The 17,228-nt window shown below is 38.3% G+C and overlaps 1 protein-coding gene across 2 annotated transcripts in view; it reads left to right on the top strand.

Annotated features, from left to right (window-relative positions):
* Positions 1-291: 291 nt before the first annotated feature.
* MRPL3 (mitochondrial ribosomal protein L3) overlaps positions 292-17,228 on the top strand; it is a 30,751-nt gene continuing 13,814 nt past the window's right edge. For both annotated transcript variants that reach the window (XM_072853841.1, XM_072853842.1), the window contains exons 1-6: positions 292-425; positions 2,394-2,572; positions 3,830-3,921; positions 4,762-4,860; positions 8,754-8,853; positions 9,801-9,861. In XM_072853841.1, the coding sequence (XP_072709942.1) occupies positions 328-425; positions 2,394-2,572; positions 3,830-3,921; positions 4,762-4,860; positions 8,754-8,853; positions 9,801-9,861 (629 nt within the window). In that variant the 5' untranslated portion in view covers positions 292-327. The remainder of the gene's footprint in view (positions 426-2,393; positions 2,573-3,829; positions 3,922-4,761; positions 4,861-8,753; positions 8,854-9,800; positions 9,862-17,228) is intronic.

Raw genomic sequence — 17,228 nt, forward strand, 5'->3', positions numbered from 1 at the left:
GCACTTGCCCCTGGGCACAGAGAAGCCCAGCCGGCCACCACCCAGATAAACCCAGGTAGTGCCGCGGGGCAGGCGCCTTCGCCTGGAGGGGTAACCTGTCCCCCTGGGCCGGTTTGGGAAGCCGCTGGGGCCAGCGCTGCAGGGGAAGTCTGACGCACGACCACATCTTTGGGTAGGTTCGGGAGTTTTTACGTTAACTTTTGAGCTAACTGCCTCCCCCCGCCGGGAGCGCGGGCCGGAACCTTCTTTCCGAGGCAGCACGGAAGGTGTTCAGCGCCGGACCAAGCGGCGCCGGAAGCCGGCGGCGGCTCCGCCAACGGTCGCGGCATGGCGGGCTGGGGGCTGCTGGGCCGGCTGGGGGGCCGGCTGTGGGCGGCAGCGCCGGGGAGGCCGCTCTGGGCGGCGGCGGGGGCTTCCGGCGACAGGTAGCGGAGGGGCTGGGGGGGGAAGGGGCTGCTGCGGGGAGGGCCGCGGGCGGGGAGGGCTGGGAAGAGCGGGGCCAGAGGGGGGCTCGGCCCCTGTCGCAGCCCCGAGGTGAGGGACACCTCGGCGGCCCCTTCCTCTCGGCGGCGTCTCTGGTCTCCACTGTTTGGAGAGGCCTCTGGGTGCGGCCTGTTGGCAGCGCCCGGAGAATTTGCACATGCAGAGGTGGTAGAGCCCCGGTTTGCCTCTGAAGCACTCAAGCCGTAGTAATAGCCCCAGCCTGTGTGGGAGTTATGGCAGGCTATGCATATTTGCAACCAAAGTATCTTTGCTTCATAGTGAGTGACTCGACCTACTGTGTTTTGAGTCACCTTGGCCTGTTACAGCTAGCCATGTGCATTCTCTAACTGTATTGTTAAATACTCTGTTTCATTGTACTTGCAGAGGACTGAGGACCATTCAAGCTTTTCTTAGCACTGACAAAAATGATGGCAGTACAGTTAAACTACTGTAGCTGTTTAGCACTGAACATAAAATCAGAGAGTTGTTGGGGCTGGAAGGGAGCTCAGGAGGTTTCTAGTCTAACCTCCTGCTCACAGTGTGGCCAGCTCTGAGGTCAGACCAGGTTGTTCAGGGCTTTGTCTTGTTGGGCCTTGAGAGCCTCCAAGGACAGAGGCTGCACAGTGTCTCTGGCCCCCCGTTCCAGTGTTTGACTGCCCTCAGGCTGAACGTTTTTTCTTTATGTCAAATCAGAACCCCCTTTTTCAGTTTATAGCAATTCTCTCATTCTCCTGCAATGTACCTTGGTAAACATGGCATGGCTCTGTTTTTTTAGTAACCTTCTCGTAGGTATTGGAAAGCCGCTGTCAGGTCCCCCCTAAGCCTCCTCTTCTCCAGACTAAACAAGCCCAGATACCTCACGCGTCCTCACAGGGCAAGTGCTCCGGCCCCTGTATCTTTGTGCACCACTGCTGGACTCACTCGTTTATAAGCATCTCTGTTGTACTGGAGACCCAAAACTGGATTTAGTATTGCAGGTGTGGTCTACTTGGAGTGCTGAAGAAAGGATGATAACTGCTTCTGACCACGCTTCTGTTGATACAGCCCAGGCTGCTGTAGCCTTCATTGCTGCTAGGAGACTACTGGCTCCTTTTTTACCTTTTTGCCCCCAGGACTCCCAGGTCCTTTGCCTGGCTGGGGAGAAGCTCTGCTGAAGTCACGGCCTGTACCCTTGCAAGGGGTTATCCCATCCCAGCTGTGGGACTTTGCATTTCTCCGTTAAGAATTTCATCAGGTTCCTTCTTGGCCTCTGACGGCAGAGGGACACCCTTGAGCATTGCAGCTGCTCCCTTCAGTTCAGTTCTATTCGCAAACTTAAGAAGGGTGCACATGTCCCCTCTTACAGGTCACTGATAAAGATACTAAACGGGACAAGTCCCTGAATAGACTCTTGAGGAACTCTACTTGTAACTGACCTTCTGGTAGAGTGCAAACCCTTAACTGCGATGCTTTCAGCCTGATGATCCAGCCAGGTTTTTGCCCATCTGATAGCCCTCCCATCTGTGCCGCAACATCCCAGCTTGGATAGGAGGATGCCACAGGAGATTGTGTTGAAAGCCTTGCTAAAGTTAAAGTAAACAACACCCACTGCTATCTCTTCATTCATGGATCTATTTTTTTTTTTTGTCATAGAAGGAGTGGTGGTTTGATTTGTTGTTACTTCCCCCTCTTTGGTGTACTTTAGAATACTAACAGTTAGATGACAGCACGACGAATAATTAGGTGTTGTTGGTCAGGGGTGGCGAGTTTGCGTGGTGGTGGTTGAATAGCTTGCTAGTATAATTTTGGTCTTTATGGCTGTATAATGTAATGGTATAATTATGTAGTATGTATTACATTACGAACATAAGTGCTATGAGACATTATTTGAACTGAAAAGACACTTAAAACTTTTTCCCATCACTGGAAAGGGGGCAGCTGGGCTTTGTAGTCAGGCATGTTAACAGTACAACATGGTGGCACGAGCATCTTTCTGAAGAGAATGTCGAGTTCCTCAAGAAGATAACTGCGGAGGAATACAAAGCTCAGACAGCCAGCAAGCTGTGCCCCCTGAAAGATGAGCCATGGCCACTGAACGAGTGGAAACCAGGTGAGAAAGTATCTCTTCTGAAATACCAAACTCATGCTGAAATTGTTGTTGTTGTGTTGTTGCATTCAGTAACATCAGGATTGTGTCTTGTAAAGTATTTTCCTTTTTGCTTTTACCTCAATCATCCAACACATCTCCTAGTAAATAAGTAAATGTAAGACACTAGTTCTCTAAAAAGCATTTAAAATATTACAGGGTGTTAAGAACCTTGTAAGAACTTAGGTTTTAGTCCAAATCAGCACTTGGCCAGTCCCACTGCTGTGCAATGACAACATAATAAACTAAGAATTAATAAAAAAAGACTCCCTAGAATATGAAGTATATGAACTTGAAAATGTTCTTGTAAATATTGCTGGACTCTGAAGAAAAACTGTAGTATAGAATACATCCCACTTCTATTCAATGATTCATAGAATCATAGAATACCTCAAGTTGGAAGGGACCCATAAGGATCATCGAGTTCCACTCCCTGCTCTTGGCAGGACTACCTAAAGCTAAACCAGATGACTGAGTGTCGGCTAGATGCTCCTTGAACTCTGACAGGCTTGGTGCCATGACCACTTCCCTGGGGAGCCTGTTCCAGTGACTGACCACCCTCTCAGTGAAGAGCCTTTTCCTAACCTCCAAAGTCTTACAGACTAAAACACAACATAAAGGTTTTGAGTCTTCAAAAGGGTCACATCATTTGATAGCAAACAACAGAGTCTGCAAATCCATGGCGAGATCCTTGGGTATGACAGTGGAAACTGGAACAAAGAGCATTTTTCGAATTTTAAAGCATTTATTCTTCATCTTAAATGTTCTGTTTTTCACGGCATGCACTGTCAGAAGCCAGACTTGGCAGGTTGCCTTTGCTGTACAGTTACAGTGACAAAAATGTGCAGAGGTTGGGGTGGGAGGAACCTATTACAGTAAACTTTTCAACAGTTAGTTTGGGTCTAGTGAAACTAACTACATGGGCGTTGTATTTTCTAACAAAAAAAAAGAGTCTGAAGCATTGGTTGTTCTGAACTTAATGAGGAACTGTTTTGCATGTTCTGTCAAACACAACTGGAACAATTAGAACTTTACTGCTAATGGGATTAAAAACAATGAGAACAGGTTATTCCCAGCCTACCCACAGGGAGTCAGCGATGTTTTCTCTCCTTCTTCAACTCCTTAGGAAAGATCTGAGTTAATGGGACTTTGCAGGTTATGAGGTGGGCTCTTTCAAATATTAAGTGTGGTGTTGTATCCATGTTCTGTTTTGATCGACAGATTCCATCAGAGTTGGTGTTGTTGCAGTAAAACTGGGAATGATGCCAATATGGACCAAGTCAGGAAAAAAACATGCTGTCACACTACTCAAGGTGAAATAAATCATAATGAATTTAATCTCCTATACTGTATTCAGATCATTAACCAGAAGTTTCAGGCAAAAGTGAAACTTCTCGCTTGTACAGAGTAGGAAATCCCTAACGTAAGGAAAGATTTCTTTCAGCCTTGCATGGTACACCATGCCTATTCTCTGTTTATATCCTAAACTTTCTACGATTGGTGTGCCTGCTGCCTCAGGTATTCAAGTGCTGCAGAACTGTGTGTAGTATTACCTAGGTGAGGGGAGATGGGAGGCAACATAAAGCTGGGGTTAACTACCCCACTTCACTTTTTTTTGCCACCTGCAGGCCCTTTGGGATTAGTTTCACCTTGGTTACTGAGCCTTTGTAGCCCTGAAGCTGCTTCTTCATATTCTCTGGCAGATACCACTGTGATGAAGCTGTTTTGCTGACCTGTTGCTGCCATATGATCAACCGGGGCTGTGAAGGACATTGGGTTTACAGGGCAAAGAAGCAGGAGTCTAAAATGCGGGCTCTTACTCTATGCTTTGCCGCTGCACACAGTAGGGATTTTGCACATCTTGCAGGCAAAAGATGGCTATAAAAGTTTATTCAATTTCTAGAGCATTTATGAAAATATAGTTTGCATTCTACTAATATTTTTTTCTAAGATACACCTTTAATTGATTGGAAAAAGAATGTCTATGGTAAAAAGGTAACACACTCCCCTAATTGTAGGCTGTATCTCCTTTTATATAGATACGAATGAAAACAGACTGACTTTGTTTCACTTGTTTTGATAATCTCTTACTATGGTCTCAAAGCATACACATCGGCTTATGCTTAAATAAACACTATTTTTCTTTTCTTAAGGTGCAAGATTGCCATGTTTTAAGATACATTTCAAAGGAAGAGTCAGGTGGAAAAACATCTAAGCTACTTGTTGGAGGCAAAAACGCATCTCCTTTTTCTGTAAGTGAACCACTTCAGGTGTTTTTGTTAGAATAGTTGTGATGACAGTACAAAAGTAGCACAGATAGACTTCCCTAAAAGATTAATTGGCAGACATGCATGCTTTGGAACTGATCTTTTGTCACATCCACCCTTGCTTATTTCCTAATGCTGGTGTCGATTCTTGGTTAAGAGAATAGCAAGAAGAACTTTTTGAAAATTTTGCCTCTTGATTCTCTAGGAAAGCTGTGGGTTTAGGAAGTTGCTTTGATGTGTAGCGTCCCATGCTGAGGAAAGGGTCTGAAGGGCCATTAGCAGTGTAGAAACACGTGTGTTCGCCATGTCTGTGGAGATGCAATACAAGACCAGGACTGCAACATACACGCTTTAATGGCCTGTTGTAAACTTACCCAGCTTCATCCGTTGTTTAGAAGACTTTGTTCTCTAGCTTATTTACTCTTCCATATTGTTTTATTAGTTTTAGTTGTAATTTTTCCACAGGTCTTTTGAGAATGTTTAATTTGCATATAGCTTTACTGATGAATAAGTTTAAGACTCAAATTTTCAGGAAGATAGCTTCATGATTATAGCTCATCAACAGCGATATCAAAACTACTCACTTGTTTAGACACCCCAAATGCCTGATGTGGAATTCCCAGCCACCTTCAATGGCTGAGGTTGTCTAGCAGAGCTGTCATTCCTGAGCAGGAAAATTGAATTCTAGATCAAAGCAGGAACAAAGCTTTCCCTCGAAGGATTGCAGTTTCTACGATCTATTATTTCTATAACATATCACTTTTCACTTCTTGCAGTATCCTGGCACTCATTTGTTTGATTTAGGCAAGTAAAAAAAAAATAGGACTCGTGATTACTAAGCAGACGATCTCAGTTGGTGATTGTGACTTTTTGAGGACATATATTTCCATTTTTCAAACAGAAGGTTGTCTCAGAGCCTCAAAATTAACCTGTGTACTTCTTTTTGCTTTAGTGGAGGTGAGGGAAGGAGCTTCTTTCATTTGATAAATCTGTTGGCTTTTATAGTATATTCTACTGATTTTGAACAGGCTTATATTTTAAGGTATCTTTCTTTTATTCAGTGGGTGTATGCCATGTTTCACCATCATTGCTTGTACTTTTCAGGTGTCTTTCATGTCACTTTAGTCCATTTTCACTTTCCAGGTGTGACATTTTTCCTGGAGAAATTACAGATGTGTTTTTTCTTTCCTGTTACCTTGGTTTAAGACACGCAAGAATCATGTGAATAATAATTTTCAAGTTGTATTAAACACATTAGACTCCTTACAGTTGATCTTTTCATAAAAATTATGTTATCAGTGATTCAGTATGTTGTCAGAGTAAAAATGCGCAGGAAGCAAGGAGGTATATAGAAAATTTCTATTTAAACAGCTCTTGTGAACTAAGAAAATTTCTTCAAAGCCGAACTACCTAAAAAGTAAACTCAAGGATTTTTTTAGTAGTTTGAGTCATGTTAAAGACTCTTGGACATAACTTTTTCCAAGTTAGCTCCTATTAATTTGCTTGGGCTTAGATCATTTTAATAAAGAAATTAATTAAATATCCTTAGACCAGTCTGTGGTGAGGACCTGGCCTGAGACTGAGCTCTATATTGTTGTTATCATCATCATTGTATAAACTAGGTGATTTCTAAGAAAGAATTTGGCATGCAGATTCTGGACAATTCTACTTGTTAAGGTACTAACAAATTATGTCTTTCTATGGTTTAGCTGCAGGTTTGAATCATTGCTCTCCTATGTTTATCAGTCTTTTTATGTGTTTCTTTTCTCTCTGAAGTGTCTGAAAGTGAGAATTAAAAGAAGGCTGAATGATACTGTATTGTATTAGCATAAGCAGTTTATCTTCTGTTAATTCCTCATAGGAACATGTCTTCCTCAGATTCCTCACAGCTACCCATTTCTAATGAATTTAATCTAATGATTACCTCAGTAATTTTACTACAAAGAGTTCCATGTATTTCTTTTGGGTGTCAAATTGCTTAAAAAATGATAAGGGGTATTGCATTTTTAGCAAGATTTTTTTTCCTTTTTAGCTAGATGTATGTCAGTCTATTACAAGTGAACAGATTTTTCATTATTTTTTAAATGCAAAACTATTCTCAAAAGTACAGTTCTGTCAGTGTTCTAACAATTTTTTGTCAAAAATATTTTATATGCTTCCCATAAGTGAGGGCTTATCGATCATTTTCCTATAATACTGGAAGATATTGTTGGTTTTTTTAAACATAAGAACATCTGAGAATTCACTCAATGTTCTTCTCTTCAGTATTGCTTTTTAGGAAGGCTTTGTAAAGACTGCAGTGTTTTGTTTGTAGAAATACATCTCTCTGGCTTGACTGTTTGAAGAAAACTTGTCATTGAAGTAGAACAGTGCAAGGCTATAGGAGGACTCTTGAGGTGTAAGCGATTTTTACCCTTTGACTTCACTATGCTTTGCTTCAGCTGTGGTAGCTCTTTTCAAGCACCCACGCTGAGCGCAGAGCTCCCCTTGCTGTCATCTAGGGCAGCAGTTTTACATAACAGTGGAAATAAAGGATTGATATGCAGTCATTTAATAGAAAGGGGATTTCTTTATTTTTAATTCTTACAGATGGTACTACAGTTTAATACAGTTGTCCTCCATTAATGCCTAAATTTTTGTGGTCTTAGGAGAGATTTTGTACTTAGTTGATGACTTTTTTTTTTAAAAAAAAAAAGGTATTTGAAGTGTTTTGTACTATGAACTCAAGTTAACAAATCACTCAAACCTTTTAACTCTCAAAGACTTTGTATCCACACTTTCTCCTCAAATAAGGACAGATTCTTAAAGTAAAAATTTCTGGTTTGTGTCTAAGTCAGAGATCATCATCATCTTGCTCCCTCATTCTTCACAAAACTTCCTCTGTTCTCCTAACACTTTTAAACAGATTTTTAAAAACAAAAGGAAGGGCAGCATGCAAATTTTCAAAATAAACTAAGTAATGATTTTAAAGTTCTTCACATTATTTTGTCTTAAAATACACAAAATTATTTTTGAGAGGGAGAGAACCGCACAGAACTTTTGAGAAGTGAACCTCAGAGATGTGACTATCCAAGTGTGACAGTATTGTCAGATGCTTAAATTGCTTTTCTTGGAGAATTCATTTGAAGAAAAATCAGTTGCATTGCTTTTTTCCTACTGTTTTCCTGCATCACTGTTTCCATTGCTTGGTATCATCTCTGGTCAGCTGTTCTGTGAGTTGTCTTGTTTAAAACAGCTGAGAACAATTTTAAGTATTTTTAACTTTGTCAGACTCCTCTAAAAAGACGAGCCCTTCTTTGGTAAGTCAGCAGTGGTTTAACACAGAGTGTACTTGGTATATCTTAAAAATACATGAATCATAAACTTGTTCTTCATTTTTCCTTTTTTGTCCAGACTCTAGATTCTGTTCTGTGGGAAGTTAAGCATTTCTAGAAGTTTCTGCAAGACCAGGCTTTATTTCTATGGTTTTGTTAGTTAAATAAATTATATTTGTGGTGGTGTGGAACTAAGTCAATAGAAGCTTGAAAAAGAGAAAATGCTTTTAAATTACTACAAAACTCTTTGAAAGTCATGAAAAAGCAGTAATATATTTTATGTACATTCTAAATCATTGGTTTCCCTTTTCTGATCTTAGAAATCTTTATATATCTCTTGTTTATATGATGTAGCTGTAGTGTAACTAGTTGACAGAAAATAAAATGCAGACACAGGAGTTTTAAATTAATTTTGTATAGAGTTAAAATACTAGTCTCAAGATAAAAGTATAGTATGATATATCTGTTTCTCTGAGTGATGTTGACAGTCTGTAATCACTTTCTGTGCAAGGTTGATCCTTGGGTAACTTAAGATCACTTCTTTATGGCTGCTCATTTTTACAGAAATCAGAATCTGCAATGGAAATTTTTAAAGAAGCTGGAGTACCACGGAAGCAGAAAGTTACAACATTTAATGTAACAGATGATGCCATAATTAAACCAGGTAATCTTTTTGAGCTACTGAATATTAGATGCATAATCATTTAATGTCTGCCACTTCTTGTAGATCTAAACCAAGTTATTACATGTATTTAATTTTTGTTTTGTATGGAAATTTCTGAATTCTTATTTCTTTGTCATTGAGCACAAACAAACTTTTTTCTTAGGGAGAAGCTAGAAAATGAGCTTTACTTTCAAGGTTATGAGAAGTAGGATTTTTCCTTTTTCTTAGTAAGTTTCCATTGCTTACAAAACAAGTCTGATCCAAACTAGCTAATATGAACATTGAGTTAAAAAAATAAGTGTGTCTAACCTCTACTTACTTGTTGGGAATAAATATGAATGCATTTACTGGAAGTTCTCCAGTTATCCTTATGAGAGGGGCACCGAGAAGTTTGTGGTAATGTTTCTCAGGAGCCTAAAATAGCAGTTTGAGGTTTGTTTCTTCTTGCTGCATTCAGAAGTAGGACTAATGGCTGTCATATATGGTGTTTTTTCTGGCAGCTTGCAAAGTAAAACACATTAAAACATGTTATAACAAGTGTTCTCACTAAAAATCAGTATTAGAAGTTTAGAGATTTAATTAAAAGTTTTATGTTTTTAAGGTTTTATTAGATAGTGTATTTAGATTGCTTTTATTTTGTGCTTTTTGACGGTTACAGGTATTTTCCCAAGAGTTATGCAAGGTGGGAAATTCTAATGTATGTGACCCTTCCTTCCTACTCATCTGAAATTGGGCTAGGAATTGAGAAATGTGCTCTAAGTAGTAACTAACTACAAAGCATCTATTTTAGTCAGTGAGGTACATAAAGAAGAACAAATAATATGTGAATAAAAACAAAGTTTTGTTTCCTTTCCTGTGACTGTCATCTACACTGCATAGTAATGACTGGAGAGTGGTTTGAGGATTTCAGCACTTAGTTGAACATGATCTCTCCTCTTCTTTTGAAGGTACTCCTTTGTATGCTGCTCACTTCCGCCCAGGGCAGTTCGTGGATGTTACTGCAAAAACGTAGGTTCCTAATGATTTCATGTGTACGGTTCATCTTTCAAATAGACTGGTTGAATTTTTTTTCCCCCTCTACTTTGGCTTGAACTCATGGCTCACAAAAGCTGAAGTACAATTGCAAGGGTAGTGGCAGAAAATAGAAGTCCATTCAGCCATTGAGTAAAAAAATATCAAATTGTTTTTCTTTGCTGAGGCTTATTTTTGATTTTGAACATGGCAGGTAAATAATACTATTAGGGCTATGGTTCTGTATGTGTTGTATGTTGCACATACATGATTAGCATGGAAGGGCTTGACAAACAGCTTGAGAAAGAGGTGCTCAAGCTTAGGACAGGCGAAGAAGTCTATAATGCAGCATGTGTGGTATGCAGAAGTGGGGAATAAATGCTGAAAGGTATCAATTCCCAGAAAGACTGCTTAATTTTGATTTGGTGAAGAGATGCAAAGAGAGATGTATCGTGGACCAAAAGAAAAGCAAATAGTGAATACATTTAGCAGGACAACAGAGCTGTCAAATTTCTTTTTTGTTTTCTCTCATATTCCAGCTTATCTCCTTGCCAGCAATGGCTAATGATCTTTTACTTTAACGTGGGAGGAATGATTTCCTCTCAGACCACTGCGAATGCCAAATTAGAGCTGAAGTGGTAGAGGGTGTCAAAAGAAAAACTGGCATTTTGCCGCAAAGTCATGCCTCTTCTATTACATCCATGATTTCCACTGCCCAAGAAAACTGAGAACTCCTATCTCCGTATTTCAGTGAAGTGTATTTTTGTTGTGTTGTGATACAAGATAATGTTTTCCATTTGATGTTTTATTTTTTGTGTAATGGCGATAATACCCAGCTGGCCTTGTGGAAATATCATCCATTGTAACTGTCTCACATAGGTGTAATATTTACAAACGTCTAATATTATTCACAGGGCTTTGTGTATATGGGGAAACCAACCATATCAGTACAGCTGAGTAGTTGGCTCTAATATAGCTAGACCTGACTATGCCTATGAGGGCACCCTGTTCAAAACAGAAGGTCAAGAAGTTGACTGGAATTAGTATTTTTCTATGTCAAACTTCTTTATGTATACTCAGATCTGGTATAATGTTCATTCTGCTTCTAAATTGCATTCACTGAACAGCCTATAAGAGACAATAACTTGTTTACAAAGCAAAGCACTGTGTCATTAGGAATACAGTCATTCTATGTAGATTTAGTGTCACACTTTGTTAATGCAGAAAAGCTTTGTTTTTCTAGAAGTATTTAAGAACTGGGGAAGTTTTTTGGCAGTGTAAGAGATACCGGTAGGAGCCACAGAGTATTGATTTGTATCTTGCTACATGTATTTGAAAATACTTGCAAGCTAAAAATAGACTGGGTTCCTGGCCATGTTCAGTGAATCTATCCTATCTTTTAATTCAGTATTTCTAATCTATTTTCTCCAGCTATTTGTATGATCCCATTTCAGAAATTAGCTTTTTGTTTGTACTGCTGACTTTGGTAGCATATTACATGTAATCCTACTATACAGGTGCCTAATATAAAAGGAGAAGAAAAAATTCTTAACCTAAAGAGAAAGATCAGAATTTTTTTTATCATGGTGTTCCTGCCAATATGATTATCTAATCATTCCAGTCTTTCTATATCTGTGGTTTTTAACGTTTTTCTGCAACTTTCTCGCTTTCTGATTTCTACTTTTAATGTTACTTTCTTCTTAATTTCTACTTTCCTGGAATGCTGCATTTATCATATTATGTTAACTCTTGGACAAGAATTAAATGATTTGACTATATTTCAGTTTTTCTGTGGGTCTCTTACTTTATTCCATGCAATTTCATCCAGTGTTGTTTAGTCTTATACTTGGATGGGGTTTATTTTTCATTATTTTTCAGAGTGCTGTATCCATCATTCTTAGTTACTATACCTGTAAGTACAGATTTCACAATGTCACAAAAATATCCAAGAAATGCTTCAGTGAAGGGCAAAAAAAGTTATCTTGGGAATGATTATAGCATTGAGCTATAGCATTTGTGCTGTGCTGTGCGGGGAAAAAATGAGAATGTACTTCATGTTGTACTTGTGTTCTGAACCCCGCTCAAGAGGAGCCATCTTCTCCCTACTAAACAAAGAGGGAACCTGGGGAAGTTTGGTCCACAGGCTGAAATGAGCCATTATACATTACTCTCTAAAGTCCTGTTTTCAGAAGTGTTGTAGGCACTTGGAAGATCCTAAGCTATAGGGGCATTTTGAAAAGGTACTTAAGAATAAAATGCTGGGTTACAGTAGGGAGCACAGTTTGACTTCCTCTCCTTCCTCCCGCAACTTCTGTCTTCCTGATTCAAACCATTATGGATTGAAAAGCCAATAATTCCTAAAAATTGGCTATCACTGCTAGTAAAATTTTAGAAATATTTTTACATGAACATGTACTTTACATTTTTAAGATTGTCAGTAATTTTATTTAATGGACAAAACACTGAAGTGTGCAATGTTTGAAATCATATAGATGGTCATAGTAGTGCTGTTCTTAACAGCATGATTAATTCTAATTATTCCTTTAAAAAAAGAAAGAAAAAAGAAAACTAATATCGCCTCAATGTGGAGAGAATATAGTGGAATATAAAGGATGTTTTAATTTTTTACCAACTCTTAATGATCCATATGAGCAAGGTATTCTTTTGTATACTTCCTTCTACAACAAAAAGACAAAAATCAGAAGTATGCCCCTTAAAAATGAGCAAGCTTTTCTTAGTTATTGTAAGTTGAACAAACTACTTGCACTATGGTTCAGAAAAGTCTTGGTTAGCATCTTGATTTGGTTATCAAAGTGTAGGGTGTTTTTATGACTGTCTGCTTTTAAACTTTCCTTGCAAATGTTTTTGTCAAAGTCTTGACATGTTTTGATTCATTTATACTTCTGTGAAGAAAAACACTTTCACAGAAACAAGAAGGTTCAGTTAAAGATGCATGCAGTTTGTTTTTATTTAAAGTCTCGTAATTTGTTCAGCACAGTATGAGTAGCTTTCAGAGCGCTGACAGTAGGCAGTGCGACTGCATGCTGTCAGTCTTCTTTAGTGCTGAATTTTTTTCCTTAGTACTTATTTTCAGCAATTTAAAAGCTCAAGCCTTAAGTTTTATAGCTGTCTTTAATGATAAGACTTTTCGTTGGTGTTTCAGAGGTATGTTTCAATAATGTATAAAGGCTTAGTGCCCTTTTTGGGACAGCAATAAACTTCAGAAATCCTGTGCCCTGATGATCTGTTTTAGCCCTAATATGCTTTGGGCTAAAATACATAGCACCATCCAGGAACGCTTCTCTCACAGGCTGCACTTCTGTGACCTCTTTAAGCTGGCGTAGTAGAGGCTGCTGCCCAAAGTGGAGGTGGGACTCGTTCCCACAGAGTTCCCATCGACCTTCTATCGCTGGTACTGGCATCCTGGATTGCATGAAGGAAAAGATCAGTGTGAGATATCTGTATTCTTCACTGGGTTAGTTTTCAGCTGGATCGGTTGCATGCCCCAGCTTGCTGATCAGCTGAGTGAGCTTCTGCACTAGTACAAAGATGACCAAAACATGGGCATGGGGAGAGGTGGGACCATGCCTTACAGTGGTAGCCCAATGCTGTATGGAGATGGAGTTGTATTATACCTACTTTTTCTGCCACTTCACGACCTGTTTCATGAACATTTCAGGAGACCTTTGGAACATCAGAAATTTTGCCACTCCAAAGAAAAAGCCAACAGTAGTTTTGTTTGAAATGTGTCAGAATTAAGTGGTGGTTCTGGTGTGTTTAGTGGTTTATTTAAGCTTTGCTAGGTTAACAGTGTACTCTGAGCCTGAAAGTATGCTCTACAGTTGTCTGAAATTGTTTGACTAAGTAGTTGGAATCCTTTTCCTCTACAGCATCTAAATAATTGTCTTTTAAATTAGCTAAGTTTGAAGAGTTAGCAGCAAACTAGATTGTTGCTTAATTAGAGTGCTTTATTCTAGTAGCTTTCTAAATGAAAGTTGGCTCATTAGGTACTGGCATTTTACTTGTATCAAACCTGGAAAATGAGGTTTTGTACAAAATCAGGTGGTTGACCTGAACAGCTGCTTTCCTGCAGGTGAGACTAGAACAATTGTGTGTAATTAAGCTCTATTTTTAATTCTACAGAAAGATTATATTCCTTTCATTTAACATTTGTGTGTCTTAGTTTTGCATATCATCATTCCTGCCTGTGATTCCTTTCTGGGACTCAGGTAATCATGCTTCAGTGAAGCTAAGTAAAGTAAGTGACTAAATTCCATGTATTGAAAAACAGTGGCATTACACATATCGAGTCTAATAAAGATAGGTCTCGTATACGTTTTTTTGTTCAGAGATGGTGTTTAATGTTACTGTTGTCAGAACAAAAATACGTAGTCCTTGATTCAAGCCAAGACAGCAGGTAGAAGATGTCTTATCAAGAAATTGCAACAGTGTAAGTAGGATGATTAACGTTCTACTTCAGTGTAGGTTCTTGATTATCATATCTCAGATATTGCACATGCAACTTGATTCTTTCAGAGTGGAATCTAGATATTAATTCTGTTTAATATATGGTTCTGGATTAAAATCCCGCTTTGACAAATCTTAATGTTTTTTGAAAATCTCTGAAGTTGTCAGTACTGTGCCTATTAAGAGATTTTGGAGTTGTACCTCTTCTTATGCGTGTTTGAGTTGTTCTAAATTAGAATTGTGTTGTGTTTCTTTTTAAAGATTTCAGAGATTTTAATGAACAAGATAATGAACAAATTTAATAAATGATACTAATGTCTGACACCTGGCATCTATTCAGAAGTCAACAAGAATATATTCTTACAAATATTTGTTATTTTTTTGGCAGAATTAAAAAAGTTTAAGAAAACTAAACTGTATCAATCCTTCTCTGATTTTACATAGTATTTCTTGAACAGCATGCATCTTAAGTTCTCTTCCTTATATAAATGAATATTAGTTTCAAAAGCACTTTGCATTTCATATAATTGGAAGAATGTAAAATCTTTGCATTAGAAATACAGATAAATTTTGAGTCATGGAAAATTTATTCATAATATTTATTATTTGCATATAGTAGAGAAATCCACCACTTGTCTGAGAACAGATCACAGTCACATCAAGGTGGACTTAGGCTGGAAAAACACTATTCTTCTAGAATGATTGAGGTATATTGGCTAAACGCCTAGTTGAACAGTCCTCCTTTCTAAATTTGATTTAAACAGTTGCTAGTAGTTCCTTACTTTATTTTAAACTCTGTTTGATTTACATAATCCTGTAGTTTTTATTCTGGTTCCAGTTTTACTTTAGATAGAGCATGAGTCTAGGAAGAAATATACGCTATGTAATTGTTTTTCATCTTGATGTGTTTGAAGAACGTTATACATTGTTTATTCTTTTAAAAAAATCAAAACCTCCAAAATTAAATAAAACTATAGCAGCTTCTTATTTAATTAATAAAAACTTTTTTTATTTTCAGTTATAATGGTGACTGAGTCACGTTGAATAGAAAATTAATGTTCAAAAAGTCATAAGATAAAGTGTATCTGTAGGTAGTTCAGAGACCTTCAATCAGTTTTTTCACAAATAAAAAATGAAACTATTCTAAAAAGTTATTGAACTACTATGATGGAAGAACCTTGGTAGATAGTAAAGCGTTATACGTTATGATATACTCTAGTTTCAGCATTGAGATATCTTTCCGTGACTTTGGCCAGAATATTTCAGATGTTGGAGATTTGTTTTCATGTTCCAGATCAACAGATGCATGAGAATTTTCAGGATTACCAGAGTGTTCTTTTTTAGTCTGGCCACTCTTTCTATAAATTTCCTAAGTCTTCGGTATTGTAAAGTCTGAGTCTTTGTTCACAGAAAATATGTGTGTAACTGGAAAGACCAAGAAGTAGATGAGCATAGTCCATTGCATAAATCATTAAACACTAGTAACTCTATCTTGTGATATAATCGCTTCTTTTTGAAGATACCTTATAGCATTTGATGCAGTAAACATTTTTTTCAAAATGCATCTCTTACAAGTATTAACTATTTCTTATATTTTTATATTTATTAAAAAGTACAGTTTACAGTATTCTAAATTGTTCATGTCTAAAAATGAACAATCTGAATGAAGTATTGAAGTGGTTTTATGACATCAGGGATTTATGCTTCTTGATTAAAGTTGTCAGTACTGTTTTCTTTTTAAATGGTAGCTTTTGATGGTTGTAAGGTTTTCTCTGAATTGTAAGTACATTTCTACAGCTAAAGAATTAATCATGCCCCCAGTCTGCTTGCTCTGGTTACTGCACAGCTGTTGTTATGCAACCCACTTGTAGTTGGTTTTGGAGAGTTTGCTAATTCCATCTTCCAGCTAGAGATGCCAGAAGTAGTCTACTTGGAAAACAGCCAATAATCGATAGTTTCAAAGAAAAACGTAGCATCTTGGCAGAAGAGATATGAATTTTCCTATAGCTTAGTTTCTGCTATGTATTTCAAACTTACTAATCCCCTAGCAATCTGCAGACACAGAAAAAGACAAATTTTGAGCCTCTCTTAAAGCGTGAGTATTTTTCAAACCGTTTTTTAGAACTATCGCTATTCATTACTGCAAGCTTTTAAAATAAGCTGATTCATGAGAAACTGGTGTAACAAAGCCTTGCATCCTTCAGATTTCTGTCTTGTGTTCCTGATGCCAGGTAACCCTGGTCCTCCCTCCCGCAGGTGCCTTCAGCTCCCTCTCATGGCCCTGACCCTCTCCATATCCCCATGTTGCACCACTGCCTACTGGACAGGAAAGACTCTTTTGCTGGTGGCAAGCACTTGCACAACTGGCCAGCTGGCAAACCACAGGAACAGATCACTACTTTAATCGTGTTCTAGCATTTCCTTAGTTAGTTGTAGGAAAGCAGCAAAAAAATTCAGGACTTTCTAACCAACGATTTTGATTTCAAACAGTTACATATCTTTCTTCTGTGACAAATTTAACTGGAATTGACCACTAGGTTCTGAGCAGGCAAGGGGAAAACCGAGAAACAGACACTGTGGTTGCACAGGTCTTGTTTCCTTATGGTTCTGTGGCTTTAAAGAGTCTTTCCATTTGTGGCTGGTTTTGACTGTAGTTTGACTTGCTCTAGGCAACTAGGCCAGCAATCAGAGGAGAATTATGTAAGTGGAAGAGGAAAGAATCCGGTTTTTGTGAATGTTGGTGTTTTCCGCATTTCTATATTTTTCCCTAGGTTTTAATGGTAGTGCTTTTCTGATCAAGGGAGTCAGCAAAATATAGTCCATATATACAACGTGCTGTATGCATGCTCATACCCGGTTTTATTTTCATGTGTTTGGCCAGAAGGTTCTGATGCTTG

The sequence above is a fragment of the Ciconia boyciana genome, chromosome 2 (genome assembly GCF_034638445.1).
Source record: "Ciconia boyciana chromosome 2, ASM3463844v1, whole genome shotgun sequence".
Taxonomy (NCBI): Eukaryota; Metazoa; Chordata; class Aves; order Ciconiiformes; family Ciconiidae; genus Ciconia; species Ciconia boyciana.